The sequence below is a fragment of the Pongo pygmaeus genome, chromosome 15 (assembly GCF_028885625.2).
Source record: "Pongo pygmaeus isolate AG05252 chromosome 15, NHGRI_mPonPyg2-v2.0_pri, whole genome shotgun sequence".
Classification (NCBI taxonomy): Eukaryota; Metazoa; Chordata; class Mammalia; order Primates; family Hominidae; genus Pongo; species Pongo pygmaeus.
Genome location: NC_072388.2, coordinates 54,295,576 through 54,318,938, shown reverse-complemented (window position 1 = coordinate 54,318,938; position 23,363 = coordinate 54,295,576). Strand labels below are relative to the sequence as shown.

The window sequence follows — 23,363 nt, the reverse complement described above, 5'->3', positions numbered from 1 at the left end:
GAGTGCAGTGGTGCAATCTTGGCTCATTGCAAGCTCTGCCTCCCGGGTTCACGCCATTCTCCTGCCTCAGCCTCCTGAGTAGCTGGGACTACAGGCACCCGCCACCACGCCCGGCAAATTTTTTGTATTTTTAGTAGAGACGGGGTTTCACCGTGTTAGCCAGGATGGTCTTGATCTCCTGACCTCGTGATTCACCCGCCTTGGCCTCCCAAAGTGCTGGGGATTAGAGGCGTGAGCCACAGCACCTGGCCTTTTTTATTTTTATTTTTTTTTTTTTGAGACAGTTTCACTCTTGTTGCCCAGGCTGGAGTGCAATGGCACGATTTCGGCTCACTGCAACCTCTGCCTCCCAGGTTCAAGTGATTCTCCTGCCTCAGCCTCCCAAGTAGCTGGGATTACAGGCATGCACCACCATGCCTGGCTAATTTTGTACATTTGGTATAGACAGGGTTTGCCACGTTGGCCAGGTTGGTTTCAAACCCCTGACCTCAGGTGATCCACCCACCTCAGCCTCCCAAAGTGCTAGGATTACAGGTGTGAGCCACCACGCCCGGCCAGTTAATGATATTATTTCTAATCATTTTAAATGGATCAACTCGTTTGTCCATCATTTCTTATAAACTTTTAATTCTAGAAAGGTTTCTAGGAATCTTTGATCATGGTCTGAGGATACTTCCTCTTTACAAGTAAAACATACTCAAGTAATTCATGCTTACATGCTAGCCTTAACAAGTAAAATTACTGCCACACGTGAAACCCACAAACGGTAATGTAATCCCAAATCAACAGCATACTACATTTCTTCCATTACAAAGTTTAAAGAGAATTTTAAAACTCTAATTAATGTAGTTAATTTGGTAGAAGTAATTCATCAAAATATAAAAAGAAAACTAAACTCTTACCATTTTTCCATTTGTTCCACAACATCTTTATTAGGCTAAAATAAAAATCACCAAAAAAAGTTTAACTTTACCAAATTTGCATGAAGTAAAACCAGATGAGAAATGTAATTTTGTGAAAATTGTTTAGGTTTATTAAATAGATACAAAATTTAGGACAATAACTTATCTGAAGACTTGATAATTAAAAAATTCAGAAAACACAAAACAAAGAGATACATCTACACAAGAGACACAGAAAAAGTAGTAGTGTAAAATGGGCTGGTAAAATGAATTAGCATCTTATGAAAAAACTCTTAATCACTAGAAAAGATAACCTTAAGACAATCTGCCTCACTTCCTTTACATTAATTCAATTCTTCAAATACAAAGAACCCAGACTCTAAGACCTCACGAGTCCAAAAAAAAAGAAAGAAGAAAAGAGAAGGAAAGAGAAAGAGAGAGAAAGAGAAAAAGAAAAAGAAAAGAAAAGGAAGGAAGAAAAGAAAGAGAGAAAGAAAGAAAGAGACAAACAAACAGGGGCTCTTTTAATTGATTTTTTTTTTCTATACTAAGGTGTACATTTACATAGACAAGTGCACAAATCCTGTTCACAGCTCAGTGAATTTTGGTAGATAGATACTATGTAACTACCAACCAGATCAAGATATAAAATGTTTTAAAACTGATCGTAAACTGCAAAAGCAACAGGAATACATTCTCTTTATAAAGCATTGGAACATGACATGTAAGATGAGTCCCCTTTGAAACTTCTCCCGGCAACCCCTGGTACACACACAAGTCCCCAGTGTTAAAATTTATCTTATGTCCAAAGTGGGATTTCTCCCTCAGTATTCCCTTATCTTCAGACAGCCAAGCAGCCTGACCAAAGAGATTTAGGGTCTTTCTCCTAGAACACTCTCTTCTGTGCACCCCTTTGCCAATCTTGCTAGTTTCTTACTTTTTTTCCCAATCATTTTTTTGTTTTTCCCAATCTTATTACAATCATTTTTCACAAATGATATTAATTTTTCCATTGCCCTATGCAAGTCCTAAAATTCCACTCTGTACATATTTATGAAATTAAACCCTTCTCTTTAATGCCTAAGATTAGGCTCTCAGCTTACTCATCTCAAGTATCATAATACCCTAATTCTTCTCTCTGCTTCTAGTTCGTAAGAATTGTTTTGTAGGAGGCACAGGAAAAAAATTCCCAATGGGAAAAAATAATCCAAATATGAGAAGGGAAATAGGAGTTGTCAAAAGTACATTAAATCAGGTTTATACTATGAAAAACAAATCATGCATTAAGCCTTTAAATCATTCATGAAGATGGTTTTCGTCCATCTTTATTTTCAATGAATGCCATCTCACAAAAAGATATAACACTATTAAGTCTAAGTTACCTGCACCTTAACCATTTACTGTATTGTACCTTTAGTTACTCCTGCCTACCAGAATATTCTTTCTAAAATCTTAGGCTAAATGCTCATTTACCCTTGCAACACTCTTCAGTGGCTTACCCACATGCTGCATCAGGTTCATGGTCCTCACACAGCATACAAAGCCCTTCATAATTAGGTCTTAGCAAATCTTTCTCTACTCCTTACATCCTTCCTGTATTTTATACTTCTGCAATATACCAATACTCTGAATATGCCAATCTTGCCACACTGTCATGTCTTTGAACATTGTATTCCCTCAGCCTGGACTGTCTCTTAGCTCTTTGGCAAATTCAAGCTCATTTTTCAAAATCAGGTTTAGTTGTTCCCTGTGTCACCTCCCCACCTCCTTCAAATATTAACAGAATGCATTATCTCTTCCTCTAAACCTATACACAGAGTTCAGAAACTTCATTCACCATAACTTTCTGTTTAACACATCTATCTCCATATTAGGAGGGCAAGAATCAAGTCTCATTCATCTCTATAACCTCAGCATGTAGGTAAGTACCTAGCATATACTCAACTAGTAAGTAAGTATTTGATGAATTTTTTTAAATGAAGTTCCAGTTTAGAAAGTATTCTTGGTCTTCAGCTCATCAAATACTCTAATGCATAATACTGACCCAGCTTAGTTTGCATCTCCTCCAACATTTTTACTTTACTTCATACTTTATTGGTTTAATCCAATCCTACTGTTTCCTCCCCTAGATGATTTCCAAAACTACACCATATACAATATATTCTTCTGCAATACAATTTAACAAGGCAGTAGGGCAAAAAGAAGAAACTTCTTATAGTTTTTACTTAATAATCTTGATCACTGAATCTTAAAAATCTACTGGAATAAGAATAAATAAGTCATGCTGCTCCTTCACTAAAAGTCAGAATGCGCTCTCCCACAGCAAAAAAAAAAAAAAAAAAAAAAAGTCTTATTCTGAGTAAATGAAGTATTAGTAAATGACTTATTTGCATTATCTGACCATCTGCAAGCCTAAATCCAAATGCAGCCTTCCCTCCTTTAGGGTATCAACAGGTTAACTCACTTGGTACCTGTTGTCTTTCTGCTTCCTACACCTGAAGAAACAACAACTTGGCACCATTATTGGTTTCTGCTTTCATACGCTCAATCTTTTCCTCCAGAATAAAAATCCATGGGGTAAAAGGACTGAAATTTTTACATAACTAAACTGTTCAATCTCTCAACTGTCACTTGGAATTCTGACTGTGGGATAGAAAGGGGTTAAAGAAAAGTGGAAATGACAGAAATTAAGATTATACCAATCTTTTCTCTTCTTTCACTAGGAACAACAATAAAAACGACTAGAGGAAAAGCCACAAAAATGATTCTTTGTCTGCCAAGATGAAAGAAGTCACAACTATAACCAAAACCTCAGTCATATGCTTTCTAGACTATTAATAAAAAGCTCTCAGAGTCAGAAGAACAATTCTAAGAATTACCCAAAGATCTTAAATTAGTATCACAAGATGAGTTTCCCCCTTATCAAATAATTCTTTTAAATAAATCAAAAAATGTGGCTATAAAATTTTATCCTGTGAATTATTCTTCATAACAAAAGCACATCTCATATTAAAAGTTGTCACTTTAACAGAACATCTAAAAGTACGTAGAAACATTATAATAAAAGGCTGACTTAATAAGATAGCAATAATATTAACTTTCATAAATATGATTGGGAATTTTACATAAGGTATTACACTGGCATTTCTCAACGTATTATATGATTTTAAAGGAAAAGAAAAATTTAAGGCTGGTGGTTTTACTTTTATCTAATGATGGAAAATACCATTTTTAGCAAAGAACAAAAGTTTTCTGTTTAAATAAGAGTCGCCAGCACCTGGATACTACTAGAATACAAGAATTCTAGGACAGTTTCAGAAGTTTCTAAGCATTTGTTTTACCTCCATGAAGTTAATTTTAGAAAGGTTAAAACTTCATACACTGGTATCAGCATTTCAAAAATCCCTGGTAACTAACACACAGAAACTATACTCTGCATTTCCAAGTAAGAACACACACACAAAAATCTATTACATTTTATCTAATCCAAGTCACCAATGTTATATCTCACCACTGCTATTTAACAGTAAAAATTAAAAATGTTGCCAACTAAACAACTAAACTGTAACCACAGACTACAAGATACATTCTTATTTCAGAGATGGTAAGGGAGGGTGGGGAGAGAGAAATCTTATAATTGATATCATATCTTTTTTGTAAGCTATACTAGAAAAGGAAGTAAGACAAGAATAAGCCTTAGCTGGGCACAGTGGCTCACATCTGTAATCCCAGCACTTTGGGAGGCCGAGGCAGGCAGATCACTTAAGGCCAGGAATTCAAGACCCGCCTGGCTAATACTGCAAAACCCCGTCTCTGCTAAAAATACAAAAATTAGCGGAGCATGGTGGCATATGCCTGTAGTCCCAGCTACTCAGGAGACTGAGGCGTGAGAATGGCTTTAATCTGGGAGGCGGAGGATACAGTGAGCCAAGATAGTGCTACTGAACTCCAGCCTGGGCAACAGAGGAAGACTGTCTCAAGAAGGAAAAAAAAAAAAAAAGAATAAGCCTTAAATGCCATTTAAACTAAATATCATCCCTTCAGCATTGTCTCTTCTATTACCTTTAGTTTACAAGGGTAAAGCAAATACAAAGTAAGTAGTAAGACTATGTAATAATGCACTTAATATCATATGGGGAGGTAGAATAAATTGATTATTTCTTGACAAGTTAACAGAATACTTCCAGAGGCACAGCTACTTACACCAGCTCAATATCTGCATAAATGTGAATTTTAAAATAAATGAAAGAACGCATGCATTCGCTAAAGAAGTGCTATCATTCGCAATGGCTTTACATTTCAGCTTCCAATAAAAGTACAATCCAAAAACTTAATATTAGGAACAAACGCAAATCTTCTATTCTAATGTGTCATCAAGAGTTTGTGTTATTAATAAATTGTAATTCTAAGAGCTGCGTAGAAGAAGAGTATGAAGGCAGCACTTAGGAATAGGCAGAGAACAGATACCATTGGGCTCTAATTTATGGAACCATGCTTATTCAAAGCTGCTATAGTTTTGATACCTTGCTATAAATATGAAATGAATAGTGACGGTGGCAGGGGATGAAGATGAGATGGATAAAATAAATACTCTAAGGGAAAAGAATTAAGGTTTAGATACCTGCCATAAACAAAGCACTGGGCTAGGCACCACACATAAGCTTCTCCTTTCAAATCTAACAACTTTATGGTGTAAATATAATCTCCACGTGAAAGGCTTGGAATGAGAGGTGTCACAAAGGTTAAGCTATTTGATCAACATCACACTGCTTTTAAGTGCTAGTAATAAGTTTCAACCTTTAAAGACACCATGCTCCCTAAAAGAAAAAGCTGAGGCTCCAAGTCTAAGGCAGGACATTTATTCTGAAAGTCAAATGTATCAAAATGGCTGAAATTATTTTTATGCATCCTATTACACATTTTTGTTTTTCTGGAATGTGCTTTTGAGCAGACTGGCATTAGCTTCATCTCAGGGAGAAAAAAATTTCCTGAATTTAGATACAGGATGAATAGAAAGGCAATAACAGACATATCTAAGCTTAAGCAAAATTTCTCAGTTAGTAATTTGGTACCTAAATAAGAAGAACCAGATCTTGTTATGTATCAAGTATTTCTACTTTGTAATTTAGGAAAAGCCTTACCTGTTCAGAAACAAGAGTCTGTAGTTTCTGAACTTCTGATTTTAATGCTTTGTTTTGGTCATTTAGAATCTGGAAGAAAGAATCTCAATTTACTGTTTTATTAAGAAAAAAGGTAATAAAGCAATCATTTGAATGGGTTTTTGAACAATCAAACCCTTATCTCAGCTTTCAGTCCTCAAAGTGACAGGTGAATTATATACTGACATAACTCAAATTTCACTGGACACAGAGATGCACCCTAGCACTTGGTTGGCCATGACCAGAAACTAGAACTACAGCCAACAGTGGAGACAAATAAGACAGTCCCAAATAGAATCTATCAGCTGAGAAAAGATTGGGGGCCAAAAATAAACCTCTAAGCTCTACTAAAAGAACAGATAATCTAGGAGGAAAGTCTATGATAAAATTCATGGTTTGCATAAATCCCCTAATAAACTACAGAAACATTGTTTCAGAGTGACTTCATATAAAATGTAGTATTTCTGGAATCACTCAACTGAAAAGTATACAAGGTTGTTCTAAGAAACCTGAGTGTACAAGCTTAATCACACACCTTAAATTCTTCCATTTTGTTTGAAATTTCATGTTGTAGTTGCTCTTCCAGCAATCTTATTTTATCATCTTTAATATAAACACTATGAGGGTGAAAAAAAAAATTAAAATACTTCATACATTCAGAAAATCTACAGGAATTATGGGCACAACTATCAGTTATAAGCAGCAATATTTTCTGCAACAATTATACTTAAACATAAATGTATGAATGACTAGATGTACAATACTTTAGTCACCTTTGTTGCATCTTCTCCAATTCATGTGCAGCAGCAGCCTGTGTGTGGAATGAGAAGAAAATGATATCACTTCACAGGAAGTGCTCAAAACTATTTTTTTCACTAATTTTTACATATTAAAAAGCTGTATTTCCATATATTTGAAGTTACAGCAATACCATATACTTCTGCAACATGTTTTGCTGTTCGATATTTTTTACTTCTTTTATTCTATTTTCCATTCTTCATATACACTAACAAAAAGGTATATCCTTTTTGAATGGCTCAAATAAAAGACTCAAACAAACCAGCATAGTAAGATCATTTTAACTGCCTCCTGTGATATCTTGAAGTGATTAATTCATTGGATCAAACATTTATTTCAACATAAAAATAGTAACATCAAATCATGCAGCCAAAGATAAGAAACCATTATATTTTTTACTTACACAATCAAATTGGGGCTCACAATATCAATGACAATAAGAATACGCAAATTGAAATTCTGAGGTCAATGCTCAAAAGCAATAAAGATCTACCTGCTCATTTGCCAGGGCCTGTAATTTCTGCACTTCAGCTTTTAATAAGAAATTCATATTCTGTATATCCTAGAACAAGGAAAAATAGCATTTAAAATACTTAATACAATTGATTTTAAAGTTTGTAAAGCATCTTTTCTACAAAAGAGTTAAGCAAATGTCTCAACTTACAAAATTTCCTAAATAGAAAAGAGAAACCACCAATTCCTGTTATTTAGCATATTCCTATCAAATTATTGTAAATTATATCACATGAGAGAAGCCCTTTGAATTTTTCCTCCTAGAGAGCTAGAGGATTTTGTAGTTTAGAAAGAGTTATTTCAAATGAATTCTAGACTATTTTCTTCATATACACTTACCGATTATGTGGCTCAAAGTAATTTAAATTTCAGTTCTGTAAAATATTGCAGCCATTTATACGAATTACTATACCTTAAGTTCCTCTTCTTTACTTGTTAAATGATCACGTTCATTTGCTAAAGAATCTTCAGTCTGTTTTATCTGCTTATCCTTTTCTGCAATCCTTTAGAAGGAAAGACATTTGTACATTCAATAAACATTAAGAAGTCACAAATCAAAAGGATTTAAAGCCTTAAAAAGCATCATCCTTACTTCAGTAGTTCTCATATACCTTCCATTTCTATAGCCCCTTTCAGTTTACTAACAACTGTCATACACATTACTATAACTCCTTAAAATATATAACCCTATTTTAAAACTCGAGATAAAAGAGGTTAATCTGTTAAAGCTAGCAATGTCAAAACCAGATTTCAGATCTTCCGAACTCAAGTGATCAGCGTCTATGCAAAATTATACAGCACAAAAAAAGCATATAACTTTGTTTGGGGTATAAGACACAAAAACTAATTTACTTCCACTACTTTCTAAACAATTACCTCTTCCACATAATTGCTAACACCCAAATGAAACTCTCCCCAACTCTTGTTATAATAAAAACATAAATAAAAGCAGAATATATAATGTTTAGGGACCCAACTCACTAATGGGAAAAAGGGAAAAAAAAAAAAGCAAAAGTTGCTCCAAATCTAGTTCAGAGTATTTTCTGAACAGGTCAGAGGTATAAAGCTAATCATAAGTGTTGCATCTAACAAGTATCAGTTAGTGGTGACTACACAATTATAAGAGTGTGAAAAGGTAGGCTTACACTTTATGTAATTCTTCTGCTAGAACTGAAGCGGAGGTCTAAGAAAGAAAAATAGTGTCAACATAAAAGTATTTAAGAGAAAGCTTTAAAGATATACAATAATCATAACACAGCTTTAAATTTTAAGAGAAGTTAATGTATATAAATTGTTATGAAAGTATCTGGCCCATGGTGAGTGTTCAATAAAAAGTAACTATCATTCTGAAAGCAAGTTTGATCACCAACAGCCAGTAGTCAGGAATTACATATCACAAGACATTTAGAATAAAACAAGTTGACAGGCCTGGAAACTAAATAATTGACAAGCAACAAATGAGTAGGAAAAACAGCCAGAAAGGCCATTTGTCATCCTGTGTTTCTTCTCCTTAGTAACAACTTTTAATAATAAAATTATCCATTCCATGACTAATATAGTTTAGTAATACCCATGTTCATGTTTACTATTTAAAAGATTCTTACAGCATCCTCTATGTATTTAACTCCTGATAAATTTTTTAGAGCTACTTCTCAGCTGATAACTAAAGATCACTATTCAATTTGAGTTGGTAATTCACATATACATACACATCCACACCAGCACCCTTTCCTGCATTAATTCTTCCTCAATTACTCTAGACTATAATTTCTACAGATAAAGCAATTGGGAAAAATATATTTATATGGTCAAAGCTTTGGGAGTCTGAACTTCTCTGAACCTTAAAAACAAAATTTTAATGTTAAAACCACTTTTTATACAGAAATGTCAGACTTCTAAGCCAATACTTTTTGCTACAAATAACTCTCAGAATTTTCAAGTTGAAAAACTGAAGCTCAAAATTCACAATACTTAACTTGTTTTTATTTGATTTTCTTTATATTATTTATAAAGATGTGTATGTCACGTTAAAGAATAACAGGTCTTACACTATCACTTGAAAACTTTGGAAGGTTGAGTCACTAAACTGAGGTACAAATTTTCAATTGATCATTTTGCAAATATAATCTGTGATCTATGGTTACCATATTGCTCCCCCTGCTGATATATTAGGATTTCCAGAGCTAGCTGATATTTAATGAACATCTGTAATACATAAGCCACTATTCTAGATAGGATTTGGCCAATTCTCTCTCCTTGTTTTGTGACAGGATTGGGGACATTTTTGTATAATAAAAGCTCTCTAACCTTCCCCTCATCCAATTAGTTGGTATGGATTTTTTTCTTAGTGTTTTCCCTCAGCACCGTACATAATTAGCAAGAGTTTAGCACTCAGGATTATCATTTGTTGATTCATTGACTAGTCTCCCAGCTATTAATCCAGTAATTGGCACTCAACAGACATTCAGATGAGTGTTTAAATGGCTGAAAGTTATTAATCATAAGCAATAAGAAAGCATCATTACCTGGGCTGCTATCTGGGAATGGAACTGCTGAATTTGAGCTTTCAAAGCCTCATTCTGCTCCAAAATATCCTTTCATAAATAGCAACCAAAAAGAGAAAAAGCATGCTAATAAATAACCCCATGTATATGAACACAATGTATTACAGGTACACCTGTTTATCTTTTTCTTTCTTTTTTTTTTAAGGCATTCTTAGATTCCAAAAGGCATTATTTTAAACAATGATTAGATATTCTGAGTTAGCTTATAAGACAGAAGTTAAAGATATGTTTGTGCTATTCCTAATCTAACACAAAAAGCCTAAGACTGTGCGTGAGCACATCTTCAAACACACCATATTGTGTCAAGTGCTCAAAGACAAAGTTATACTTATTCATCATCATATCAGATTTAGGATAAGGTAGACCTTAGTCTCTCTTCTAGACACACAGATCTAATAACTGACCACCTGTATTTAAAAAAAAAAAAAAAAAAAGAAGAAGAAAAAATACCTGAACCTGCATTTGTAGAGACTCTTCTTTGTTCACCCTTTTCTGCTCTGATTCCATTAACTGCATTAGTCTTTGCTCCAACTGTTGTTTTGATACCAAGGTATCCGTAAGCTTACTATGCAGACTCTGTACTTCATTTTCTTTGGCCACAAATTTACTCTGTAAATCTGTAATAAAACATTACATTTTACAGAGGTCTCTTTCTTTGCCTAGTTACTCATACTCATCTTTAGTGTAGGCATTCTCTCCTCTAGAAAACCTTCTTTGAATCTCTCCTGCTTCCATTCTTGCATGCTCCTGTAGCAGGCTATACTTGCGTTTCATGGGAGAAAGGGAGTAGTAGAGAAATAAACAATACACATAACATGTACTCCATTATCTCCCAGATGGATCCATCAAATTAAGAGTAAATGAGTAAAAGTTGGCATGTATTAAATGGGCAGTTTTAAGTAAACTACTTGGGATGGTAATGCTCTGTTTTTCTCTTCAAAATAAGAAGTAAGTATTTTCTTGGGGAAAAAAAGGAATTAACCAAAGAACCAAAGAGAATAACTACAGAAAAGAAACACACAGCCAGGATCCCATTACCCTGTCATGTACTATAATTTTGCCTGCAACTTTAATGCTTCAGGCAAAGCTAGTAGGTAACTTATTTTAAAACCCTAACAAATGTCAAAGAAAGATATTCTGAAAGTATAAAAGCTATTTTTATTGAGCTATAACCAAAATGCCAAATTATACTTTCTTCACAGATGGAAGAGAGGCAATTTTACCCAAAATTATATACAAAGTTTACATGAATACCTTTTTCCCTTACCTTGCTGTGCTGCCTCATGTTCCGCTGTTCTCTTCCTGATGTAGCTCTGAACTTCTTCCCACCTTCTCTCAGCTTCTTGTAGTTGAACCTTGATATTTTAAAAGGGAGAAAGGATAAATTAGCACAAACACAGAATTTCTACTTTGAAAAAGAGGGGAAAAAAGCATCCTCTACCTTTACTGTTGTATCATAAAACTGCTTATTACAACTAGTCTCCTACATTTCAATAAGATAGGCAGATACACACAGTCTAAAAGCCATTTATTTATCAGCCATAGCCATCCTATCCTCCAACATTACAGGGTTTACAGTCTGGAGATTATTTCAGACTCAATATTTGTGCTGAGTTTCTATCAAGACAGCTACTACTATACACATCTGATCCAATTAGCAATACCCTGTTTCCCACTAACCTTCCTTCAGCTGATAAGCTTCCGAAGGACAGGATGGTGTCTTTACTGCTAAATCTAAGTAGCTAAAAATTCTTATTTTGAGGTATTTTAATAACAGAACACTCCAATCATGACTATAATCTTTAATGTCATTTATTTATCCATATTCCACAGAGAACAGACTTCCATATCTATGCCAGCAGTAAACCCACCAGCAAGATCAATACTAAATAAAAGAAAGGATACTTATATCAATCTCCCAACAAGACTTAAGAAAAACAAAGGTTACTCACACTATTTTCCATATTCAATTACTCTTGAAGCCTTTTTAACTTCTACTCTGGAACTGGTATCAAAGTACAACTGTATCAATGACCTAGGTAGGAATCTATTATAATGAGGTAGCATTTAACTTACACAAATTGAACTATACTTTCAACAAATCTCCTCTTCAATAAAAGCAGGAATAGAGAATTATACTCATCATTCTATCCAATGTACATATGCTTCAGAATGCATATAAAATGCGATAAATGAATCTGCTCCTCCCTCAGTCAGCCTGAGCAAAGCCATGCATCTCTTCATAGTATAAGCATCTGACTGGACCAAGTGACACTCTGGCGTCTAAAGATACAGTATGTGATTTTTTGTACATCATGGGTCGAGTGCAAGCCACTGGAACACTACTTAGTCTTATGCTGAAGCAAAGGAAAAACTACCTATTCCAGTGCTGAAGAAAACTAGGTTCTACTGGACCTACTGAAAAATCCAAGCTATGGGTGATAAAGTGGTATTAAGGGTAATTTTTAACTACATGATTTCTGCCCTACACATGTAGACCCTAACCCCCATATATAAGGTAAAATTCTACAATTTATATCTGTCAATCAACTAACATCATTTACCATATCTTCAAACAGTCTTTAACTTCAAATTCAAGCCTATATTCATTCAATTCTTTCAAAAGGGCACATGCTTCTTTTTCTTTCATCAGGGCATAGCATTTAGACTATAGGTCCCATTAAGCTTAAAACTATATTTTTCAAACCTATATACACATTTAAGTCATCAAATTAAATACCTACTGATATGGTTAGGCATTGTTTCCCCAGCCAAATCTCATCTTGAATTGTAATCCTCATAATCTCCATGTGTAAAGGGAGAGACCACGTGGACGTAACTGAATCATAGGCATGGTTTCCCCCATGCTGTTCTTGTGATAGTGAGTTCTCACAAGATCTGATGGTTTTATAAGGGAGTCTTCCCCCTTCGCTCGGCATTTCTCCCTCCTGCTGCTTCGTGAAGAAGATGCTTTGCTTCTTCTTCACCTTCTGCCATGGTTGTAAATTTCCTAAGGCCTCCCCAGCCATGTCGAACCGTGAGTCAATTAAACCTCTTTCCTTAAAAATTTACCCAGTCTCAGGCAGTTCTTCATACCAGTATGAAAACGAACTAATACGCCTATATTATTCATGAAATGACAAATAAAGGTGAGAATATATCACCTTCAACTGAGTAGCTGCTTGCTCAGCATTCTTCTTTTGGACTTCCTCTTGCTGCAGCTTTCCTGTTTTCTCAGTCAGCTCATTCACCAACCTAGCATAATCCTGGCGTAGTTTATTTAGTTCTGCAGACTGCCTGAAAACAGTAACTGGATTAGGAGCCTTCCATTATTACAAATATATATAAGAAATAAACAAAACATACTTTGTTAGTTTTGCTGAGCTGAGCTAGTAGTTCCATTTACAGCCCAACTGAAACAGAACACAAGTGACTACTAACAATAAAGTTTAGTTGTGTAATTCCTATATAATTCTAATGAGTTATCCAAATTCTAAAATCACTGTAAAATATCAAGAAAAATGGATGACCATAAATAGTGTCACCTTCAAACTGGTCTTCTGAAAACGTATTAAACATCAGTCAGGGTACTGTGTTCCTGTATTACTAGTCTCTTTAAGGTACTATTTCTCAAAGTATGTCCTCAGAGCCAATCACAATCACAAGGAAAGTGTCTCTTTTTTTGAGACTGAGTGTGGCTCTGTCGCCCAGGCTGGAGTACAGTGGCGCAATCTGGGCTCACTGCAACCTTCGCCTCCCAGGTTCAAGCGATTCTCCTAAGTCTCCTGAGTAGCTAAGATTACAGGTGCGTGCCACCAGGCCCAGCTAATTTTTGTATTTTTAGTAGAGACGGGGGCTTCACCACATTGGCCAGGCTGGTCTCGAACTCCTAACCTCAGGTGATCCGCCTGCCTCGGCCTCCCAAAGTGCCAGGATTACAGGCGTGAACCACCACACCCGGCCCGAAAGTGTCTTAATATGTAGATTCCTGGGCTCTTCCTCAGAGTCAGTGAATCATAATCTTTTAAGGGGAGGACTTGGTAATACACTTTTTAATTAGAATGCCAGGTACTCTTCAGAATGCTGAAGTTTGGGAGCTACTGTGAAAGGGGACAGATGGTTTAAAACTTATAAACTCATAAGCTTGTAGACCATTCCATTGGTGGTACTAGTATTTATTACATAGTTTATATATAATATACACATACATGTTTATATAAATATGTAATATATGATATATATTAATGTATTTGTATAAGTATACAATAGTATGACGTTAATATAACATATATAGTTTACATATGTATAACTGAAGAAGTTCTTCACAAAGCAAAAGAGAATTGTTTTTAAAAGTAACTCATTTTAGAAACAAATGTAAAAAAACAAAAGTCTAACCAATTACTATCAAACACTATTAATATTTTGATGATTCAAGAAAATACTCTGCCATTCAATTAAAAATAAGGTATTTGGAAACATACTTGCTTTCCAGTTGATTTGTAGTGTTGCTGACAGCATCTCTCAGTATACCATTTTCCTGCTTCAAGTGAGCTATCTCTGCCTCCATCTGCTCACGAACTTGCTGAAACTAAAATTATTTTACACATATAAAACTTAGAAAACAAAGACTGTCAAAGCTAACTTTTAAAATAAACTTTATTAAAGTAAGAATGTAAAAAGCATCAATAGAATGAAGTTTGAATCATTCTTCTCAAATAAATATAAACAAATTTAAAAGAATTACATTTTGTTAGTGATGAATGCAAATCAAATACAAACTGTCACCACATTCAAGAATACAAGTAGATGCTAGCTGCTATCATATTTGAAATACAAGATAAACATGCTTAGAGATGATGTTTCAGAACTAAATATGATTTAGGACTTCTTTCCTACCAAACAGATTCATATAGAATTAAGCTTGTCCTGATCTTATGTCAATTATATGTTAGTAATATTCTTAAAGTCTTTAGTAAGCCAAAGTTTAAAAACTGAAAATATGTTTGATACACTTTATATTAAGTTACAAAATGAGCCATAATCATGCAGATAACACAAAAACCTGCTTGCTAAAATATTCTGACCTCTTAATTTTTTTTCCAAGTTTTTACATTATAAAATACATATAACATAAAACATACCATTCTAACCATTTTTAAGTATACAGTTCACTGGTATTAAATATATCCATAATGCTGTGTCATCATGACCACCATTCATCTCCATAACTCTCTTCATTGTGTAAAACACCTTCTACACCTTTTTAACAAATAACTCCCATTCCTCTCCCTGCAGCCCCTGGCGACCACCACTCTAACTTTCTTCTTCTAATTTTTAAATTTTGGATTAAAGAATCTAAAGATAAAGCACACTGACTCTTATATTCTCATAAGAACATGTTTTTATATGAAATAATCTTATTAATAATTCTTTCAAAAGAAACTGTTGCTTATTAAGAGAAATTAAGGTATACGTTTCTATTTTTCACAGAAGTTATCATATGGAATCTATATCCTGACCTCTGTAAGTAATCAAGTAAAACAGGATGAATCACTTAAATACCTTTCATCTTCAACAAAAGATGCTGCTACAAGTATCTGACTAATTTTCAAATTAACAGGAATTAGGAATTAAGAAGAAAAGATCACTTGAGGCTAGGAAAATCAGTTCCTCAATAACTCAAATTGCTGGGGGATGAGAAGATGAAGGAATGAGTTAAACAAATGCTAAAAGCAGTGGATAGGGTAAGAACATGAAAACAGCATCATTCACTTCTTTTTTGCTATTAGTGGCATTTCAGAGGAAAATATTGGGACTCTGAAAGCAGCAAAGAATATTTTAAAATTTTTAGCAGACTAGTGACATTATCAAAGCAATATTTTACAAAAAAAAAAAATCTGGTACCAAATACGAGATGGAATGAAAATGACAAACTTATTAATATCAGCCATAATTATCCTCGTATGTAATAATAAACTAAAGACATGTCTAAGAATTGAATGCAAGAGTAACTAGAAACAAAGAGGTTTGGAGTTTTTTGTTTTTTGAGACAGGGTCTCACCCTGTCACCGGCTGGAGTGCAATAGTGTGATCACGGTTCACTGCAACCTCAACCTTCCAGGCTCAAGCCTCCCACCTCAGCCTCCTGAGTAACTGGGACCATGGGCATGCCACCATGCCTGGCAAACTTTTTAATTTTTTTATAGAATGGGGTCCCACTATATTGCCCAGGCTGTTCTCAAATTCCTGGGTTCAAGTGATCCTCCCACCTCGGCTAGGATTACAGACATGAGCCATGGCACCTGGCCATAGAAATAAAATGTCTTTAAGATTTCAGAGCAAATTGTAGCCTAAGCGAGGCAAAGAGAAGTCACAGGATTCAAGCATAAAGATAATAATGCCTCAAAATATTAAAAACATCATTGCTCATGATTGGCCTGAAGAAATATGTATTTATACACATACATATACATTTATCAACCTGATCAATAGGTGAGTTTTAGACATATATTAAATCTGAGGTAATGACAGACCTTCTGAATTGAAGGATCAGCCAGCAGATGGAAGTAACAATTTCAAAAAGTCACTGGTCAAGAAAGTTAAATTAAGGAAGGTATTACATGACCACTAAGCAAGCAGACCCAAGCCATATTCTTCAATAACCTCTTTAGCAGTAATAAAGATATTTCAATCTTTTTAAAAATAAGAAAAAAAAATTCACTGGTCTAGTCCTAACTAGGATCATGAAAATGGAAAATATATACAAAAGACAGACTGTAAAAACTGAGCCTTCTGACAGAAGACAAGTGAAAGGGTAGGAAGCAACAACAGACAAAATCACTCAGGCCAAAACCTTGGAAGTCATTCTTCACTATCACTTCTCCCCTCCACACTAACACTAAGCCCTATCTAACTCTTTGTATACTCAAACTCATTCTCTCATTGTCAACATCTAATTTCAGGCCCTTGTTCTTTGACTTGAATTCTAGCAAAGTGTTCCAACTATCCCTTGCTCCACTCTCCCCACAGCTACCAAGGTAAAAATTTAAAATAGTAGTATAATTCCAGCAACTGCTGCGTTGCTTAAACTCCTTCACTGGCTCCCCAGTCTTCAGGTATACAAGGCCCTTTAAGATGGGGCCTCTATCTACTTCCAATATCCCTTCTTCATTCCAGCCCTCATTCCCAAATACCGCAACTCTTACTGTATTTCTCATAGAGCAGTTACTCTAGACAATCTGTACTGAGTACACCTGGAGTGTACTCATTAAAAAGCTGAATCCTGGGTCCCAAAATATACCCACTGAACTATCACCTCCAGAGATGGACTAAGAAATCACACCAAGTAACTCTTATCCTCAGTGCCCATTTCTTTACTCTCTTACTTGATAATGCCTAATTGTTTTAAAAGATTTAACACAGTCTGGATATCACTTCTAAAAAGTCTTCCCTATCAAATCCTTTTCTTCTCTACCTCCCATCACCATTGCTCTAAAGTCGCCAATACTTATCTCTATCATCATATTTATCTGCATCCAGCCTCCCTACCTCATTCCCACCTAGAAAAGTTGTTTTACTTAGGACACAGAGTGAACTTCACTAGCCACTGTATGTTGATGGCCCAACAAAGGGCCTTGTACATTCTAGCCACTTAAAAGTTTGCTAATAAAGTGAATGCAACCATTTCATCTTGTTTTCAAAGAATGAAAATATACCTTCATCTGCATCTGTTGAGTCTCTTGATAACTGACATGTATTTTGTTTTGAAATACATTATGTTCCTTTTCTAATGTTCCAATCCGATCTTTCATCCTTGCTATAACCACATTGCTTCTTTCTTTCTCTGTCATCATTTCCTAAAAGAATATCCCAGAAATTTAAAAACCTGTTATTTAATAAGTATCATAAGCCTGCAACAATGACAAACAATGATATTATTTAACATCATCAGTAAAATAATCATGAATGATAAAACATTAAGTACTTGCTTAAAAAAAGCAAGGTCAAAAGATTTTAAAAACAGTCTTCTGCATCTCATCTGCTCTTCACACCAATTCCCTTCATAAACACTTTGCCACTGTTGTTTACTCTTAATTCAAATGCATTTTCTAGTTTATTATGAGTTAAAGACTATGAACCTAGAATAAATCCTACATTCTAACTTGATTACACGAAAGAACATTTTAAAGCAAAACAGTTCATTCTCTATCATTCCCAGGTACACGTTCTCTTTCAGGGAAAAAAGGCCTAGAAGGAAATAAAAGTCTCTCTCCTAAGGGAAAAAATAGGGATAAGATGTCTATAGCAGAGTCAAAGTTTGAAACAAGGGAAAGTAAATTCAGAAAGCAAAGTTTTATCATCTTCCTAAGTCAAATTTTTTTTTTTTGAGACGGAGTCTCGCTCCATCGCCCAGGCTGGAGAACAGTGGCGTCATCTCAGCTCACTACAAGCTCTGCCTCCCAGGTTCACACCATTATCCTGCCTCAGCCTCCCGAGTAGTTAAGACTACAGACGCCCGCCACCATGCCCGGCTAATTTTTTTTGTATTTTTAGTAGAGACGGGGTTTCACCGTGTTAGCCAGGATGGTCTCGATCTCCTGACCTCATGATTCACCCGCCTCAGCCTTCCAAAGTGCTGGGATTACAGGCGTGAGCCACTGCGCCCGGCCACTAAGTCAAATCTTAAATGAGGGATTTCATTTTGCTTTGCCGGTACTATGAACTCTTAAAACAAATATTAATTATCGAAGTACATGAAAGCTAAGCAATTTTAAAGTTAGCTGCAGGTATCATTAGGACTAATCATGTTCCTGCTCTAAAGCAATTGTATGACAAAATTTGAGATATTACATAATTTATGGTTGCCTGAGTTTGTTCATTCATCTTTACAAACTGTTATACTCCTGTATAACATACTTAGAAGTATACACATCATAAGTATGCAGCTCAATGAATTATCAAATTAGTTATCCTAATTTTTAATTTTTTTAAATTAAAATTAATTTTTTAATTATGTGACTACATAGTCATATATAGTCACATAAAACTATGTTAAAGTTTCTAATTTTATTAATAACTTCAATTAATCTTGCCAACTTTTTCCATTGACTTTTTTTATTTACTTCAAATTCACATAAAGGATTTATATTCAAACAAGGCTATTCATTTTTACAATGTCATCAAGTGGCTAGGTGAATGACTCATAAATAAACATCATGTACTCTACTGCATTTAATCCCCAGAAAGAGAAACAAGCACTTCAGGAATAATGAAACCACATTTTCCATAGTTTCAATTCTGTTCTCTCAGTTTCATGATATTTTAAAGATTGGCTTTTCTGGTACTTTTTACTATTAACCTCTCAAAGTAAAATTTCTGAGATTTGAAGAACTTGACAAAAAATTATACTTATCACAAGAAGCTCCATAAATAAATTACCTATGTTAAGAGTTTCACATTTATTCCATTAATCAGACTTAAACAAGATCACACCAAATTCTGTGTTTCTATAGAGAACAGATCTAGTTCAGATCCAATTAAAACAAATTCCCATGCTTCTGTACAGAATGCTTTTGTTATTCTGAAGTTAGGATATCTGTAAGTACTCTTATTTTAAATAATTCAACTATAGGCTATAATATCACAAAAGAGAGAGACAGCTCTATTTACCCTCCCAAAACTCTAAAGGAAAGTTACTTTTGTTGGATATAAATTACAAATAATTAAACTACTGATTATGGACAATTTCTGAAATCTTTCGTTGTTTCTGATTTGGGACGTATATCCCTGGTACATATGAATGTCTTCACCTGGGTTAAGTGCTTACACCGATCCTTTGTAGCAGCAGCATCTTCCTTCACAGCAGCGAGTAACTTGTCCTTTTCTTGAAGCTGATGTATGAGCGTAGTCAATTCTCCCTTACTTGACTGCAATTGAGAAGGCAATGCAGAATTAGTAATAGTTACCATGGGCTAATAAAAATTATGAAAATGAAATGTGGCACATATACACCATGGAATACTATGCAGCCATAAAAAAGGATGAGTTCATGTCCTTTGCAGGAACATGGATGAAGCTGGAAACCATCATTCTCAGTAAACAAACACCAGAACAGAAAACCAAACACTGCATATTCTCACTCATAAGTAAGAGGTGAACATTGAGAACACATGGACACAGGAAGGGCAACATGCCTGTCAGGGAGTAGGGGAATAGGGGAGGGATAGCATTAGGAGAAATACCTAATGTAGATGACAGGTTGATGGGTGCAGCAAACCACCATGGCATGTGTATACCTATGTAACAAACCTGCACGTTCTGCACATGTTTCCCAGAACTTAAAGTAAAAGAAAAATAAATAAATAAAATAAAAAATAAAAGGTGCTAAGATTAAAAAAAAATTATGAAAATGAAGTATCTAACATCAAGTGTTCTTGGGTCAATGCAGAGTTCTGTATTACATAAAAAGTAAAATAACTGCCAAATACTGATCAGTGAAATATTCAGAAAAATCTCTTTAATGCTGTATATCCTGAAATTTCCAACTAGATACATATCAACCAAGAAACAGATTTTTACAAAGAATTACGGGAATTCCAGTTTTAAACTCAGAGTCAAGACAGTAATTTCCTCCTTCTCCTGCTAGATCAAAAGAGAGAATATGAAACCAAAATGTAAGCTGCTATACATGAAACAGTAACCTGTAATCTCAAAGCATATGAGGAAAGACCACCAAATATAGTAAAGATCAAATTCAGATGCTCCACGAACCCGTCAGAATACACCCACGGCTACAGAGGTGCCATAAATGTGTAGTTCTCTGAAACTAACAGGCACATCCTGAAAGGTAAAACCAGCCATCCCCAATTTGACATGGGAAACAACAAACAAGTGCAAAGATTGAAAGCAGGAACTTTCTTGGAAGAAGGTCTCAAGAAGGAAAAAAAAAAGTCGCAGATAAAATCCCACATCTCAAGAGGAAAAACCTCACTCAAAGGGAGCAACTAGCCAGTGAGGCAGTCAAAAGATTCTCTATAGGGAGGCCCTAAGTCTCTTATCTGAAAAGCAGCAAAGGCTAAAAAAATCATTACATACACAGTCCCCAAGGAAAACACCAGCCATCCCTGACCCTTCAACACCACCAAGCTCTAACACAAAGATGATCCAAGAAAAACATCCCTCATTGGAAGAACAGTAGTAGTAAATAAAATGAAATAAAATAAAACAAAACAGGATCTATACAAGATACCAAAAAAATGAAAATAAGAAAAACACAAATAACAAGTGAAGAAAAATCACCAGAAAAAGGTTATCACACAGCAGGAAAAAATTGTGGTTAAAAATCTAATATAGTAATCATCTCTGGAAAATAAAAGAGCTCAGAGAAAAGATAACACAAAATGAGATGAAACGTGAGCTGGCAAAACTAAAGTGGAAGCAAAGGCAACACCATCCCAGAAATATACTATAGTTAGAAGCAGCAAACAGAAAAGCACATGCCGCTGTAAACACAGTTTAAGAGCCATAGAGTCCATGGTGGAGAGAAATAAATAAAAAGTAGAAATAAAGTTTTCTTTGGTTATGTGTTACGATTTTTTTGTTGTTGTTAAAGATATGAAAAGACAACAAAGGTAGGCAGAGGAGAGCCCACATGTATTTAACTGATCTCCATTATTTTACTTATTTCAAGAACATTATATACAACTTCCCAGTAATAAAAGCTAACTTGAATCTAATGATTGAAAAGGCATACTGTATCCAAGGGAAGTTTAACGGAGCAGTCAATGTCAAGCCATGTTATAGTACAATTACTGAATGCCAAAGAAACTGAATTCCTTGATGTGTGTAGAGTAGGTCAGACACTGAAAAAAATCCAGTAAATAATAAACGTGATTGATTATTCAAAGAATGTTTTATTGTGAGAGTGCAGTTTAACAAAAATACATGAAAAGGGTGCAAAATGCAGGTTGGCGTCAGTCCTCTACCAGCAATATGAATAAAGAGAACAGTGAAACAACAAATGCATAAAACGTTTCAAGGAAAAAAAATGAAACTCTGTTATGTTATACCCCACCAAAGTATTATTTGAGTATAAATACAACAAAAGCATGTTAACTTGCCAAAATTTGGAAAATTTTTTGAAGAAATCCCAGGAAAAACAACTTCAGCTAACCAAGAGATGCATAAAGAAGCTATGACAAAAGTACTAACATTGAGATCTGGACCCACCATTAAACTATAAAATTAAAACTAAAACATGAAAGTTATAATCACAGAAGAGATGTTAAATATTACAAGTATCTGACAAACAGAAAAACTATTATTAATGAAAGTTGAGAGTGGTGGAAGACAGAAGCTAGGAAAAAAATTTAAGTGGTATAACAGCAGTTCCTCCTGCTACACAGCATGGGGCCCAAATTGTTAATAATTTAAAGTTTAAAATATAACTGAAGCAAGTATATTTAAAGGTCAATGATAAAAAATTAATAATTAAACATTTTCTTACTAATAATTACATTAATAGTTTACATTTTTCAGCAGTTATTATATGCTAGGGACCGTAAGCACCTAACATGCACTAGCATTTAATTCTCAAAACTTGATCATTCCCATTTTAGACATGGGAAAACTGAGTCACTGAAGCTAAGTAACTTATCTAAGGCCACAAAGCTGCAAGTGGCAGAGTCCAGATTTGAATTTGGGAAGTCTGACTCCAGAGCTCAGGATCTTAACCAAACTCTCAAGTGCCTCATAACTCGAATACAAGGGCACGTGTACACTCACACAACATAATATCCCTGCTCCAACCCTTCTAGCTTTTGCTGTTTTCCCCTTCCCACCTAAGCTTACTTGTAGCGGACACTCGCTGTCACTTTTCCCATCCATTTGGTACTTATTTATAGTCTTGTACTGCAGTGAAACTACTTTTACTAAGGATATCAAACCCAGTTTTACAATCTTAATCTTGACATCTCTAAAGCATGTTACTGTTGATCATTCCCCCAACCTCCCTACTTCCCAAACTCAAAGTTTCTGTGATTCCACTACCTCCTGGTGTTCCTCCTACCACTTCGCTCCTCTTCAGCATCTTTCATGGTGATTTTCCTTGCCCTTTAATTGTTGGTGTTTCCTGGGGTTCATTCTTGAGCCTTCTATCACCTCTCACATCCTCCCTGATCTAATATACATCTACCATATGTACTGCTGATAGTGGATTATCTTCCTCAATCACTCCCATTGTAGCCTTTCTTCTACTCCAGAGAAATATGTTAATTGTAAAATAACGATATCCACTTAAATGGCACAAGGGATGCCTAAAACAGCTTTCTGAAAATTCTCAATCCTCTACTCTCTACAAAGTGTTCACAAAAACCACTGTCACTACAATCTATCCAGTTACTCAAGAAAGAAAACAAGCAGTCACCATG

At 34.9% G+C, this 23,363-nt stretch overlaps 1 protein-coding gene across 33 annotated transcripts in view; it reads right to left on the bottom strand.

The window, feature by feature from the left end:
- Positions 1-23,363, bottom strand: part of KTN1 (kinectin 1) — a 103,260-nt gene that overhangs the window by 35,772 nt on the left and 44,125 nt on the right. For all 33 annotated transcript variants that reach the window (XR_008493738.2, XM_063651612.1, XM_054449116.2 and 30 more), the window contains 14 exons: positions 19,746-19,862; positions 17,652-17,792; positions 14,418-14,524; positions 13,101-13,233; positions 11,204-11,291; positions 10,387-10,553; positions 9,898-9,966; positions 8,518-8,555; positions 7,785-7,875; positions 7,353-7,421; positions 6,835-6,872; positions 6,597-6,678; positions 6,044-6,112; positions 903-937 (listed from right to left, as the gene is read on the bottom strand). Coding sequence is in view for 32 of the 33 variants with exons in the window: in XM_063651612.1 (XP_063507682.1) it covers positions 903-937; positions 6,044-6,112; positions 6,597-6,678; positions 6,835-6,872; positions 7,353-7,421; positions 7,785-7,875; positions 8,518-8,555; positions 9,898-9,966; positions 10,387-10,553; positions 11,204-11,291; positions 13,101-13,233; positions 14,418-14,524; positions 17,652-17,792; positions 19,746-19,862 (1,244 nt within the window). In the remaining variant the exon portion in view is untranslated. The remainder of the gene's footprint in view (positions 1-902; positions 938-6,043; positions 6,113-6,596; positions 6,679-6,834; positions 6,873-7,352; positions 7,422-7,784; positions 7,876-8,517; positions 8,556-9,897; positions 9,967-10,386; positions 10,554-11,203; positions 11,292-13,100; positions 13,234-14,417; positions 14,525-17,651; positions 17,793-19,745; positions 19,863-23,363) is intronic.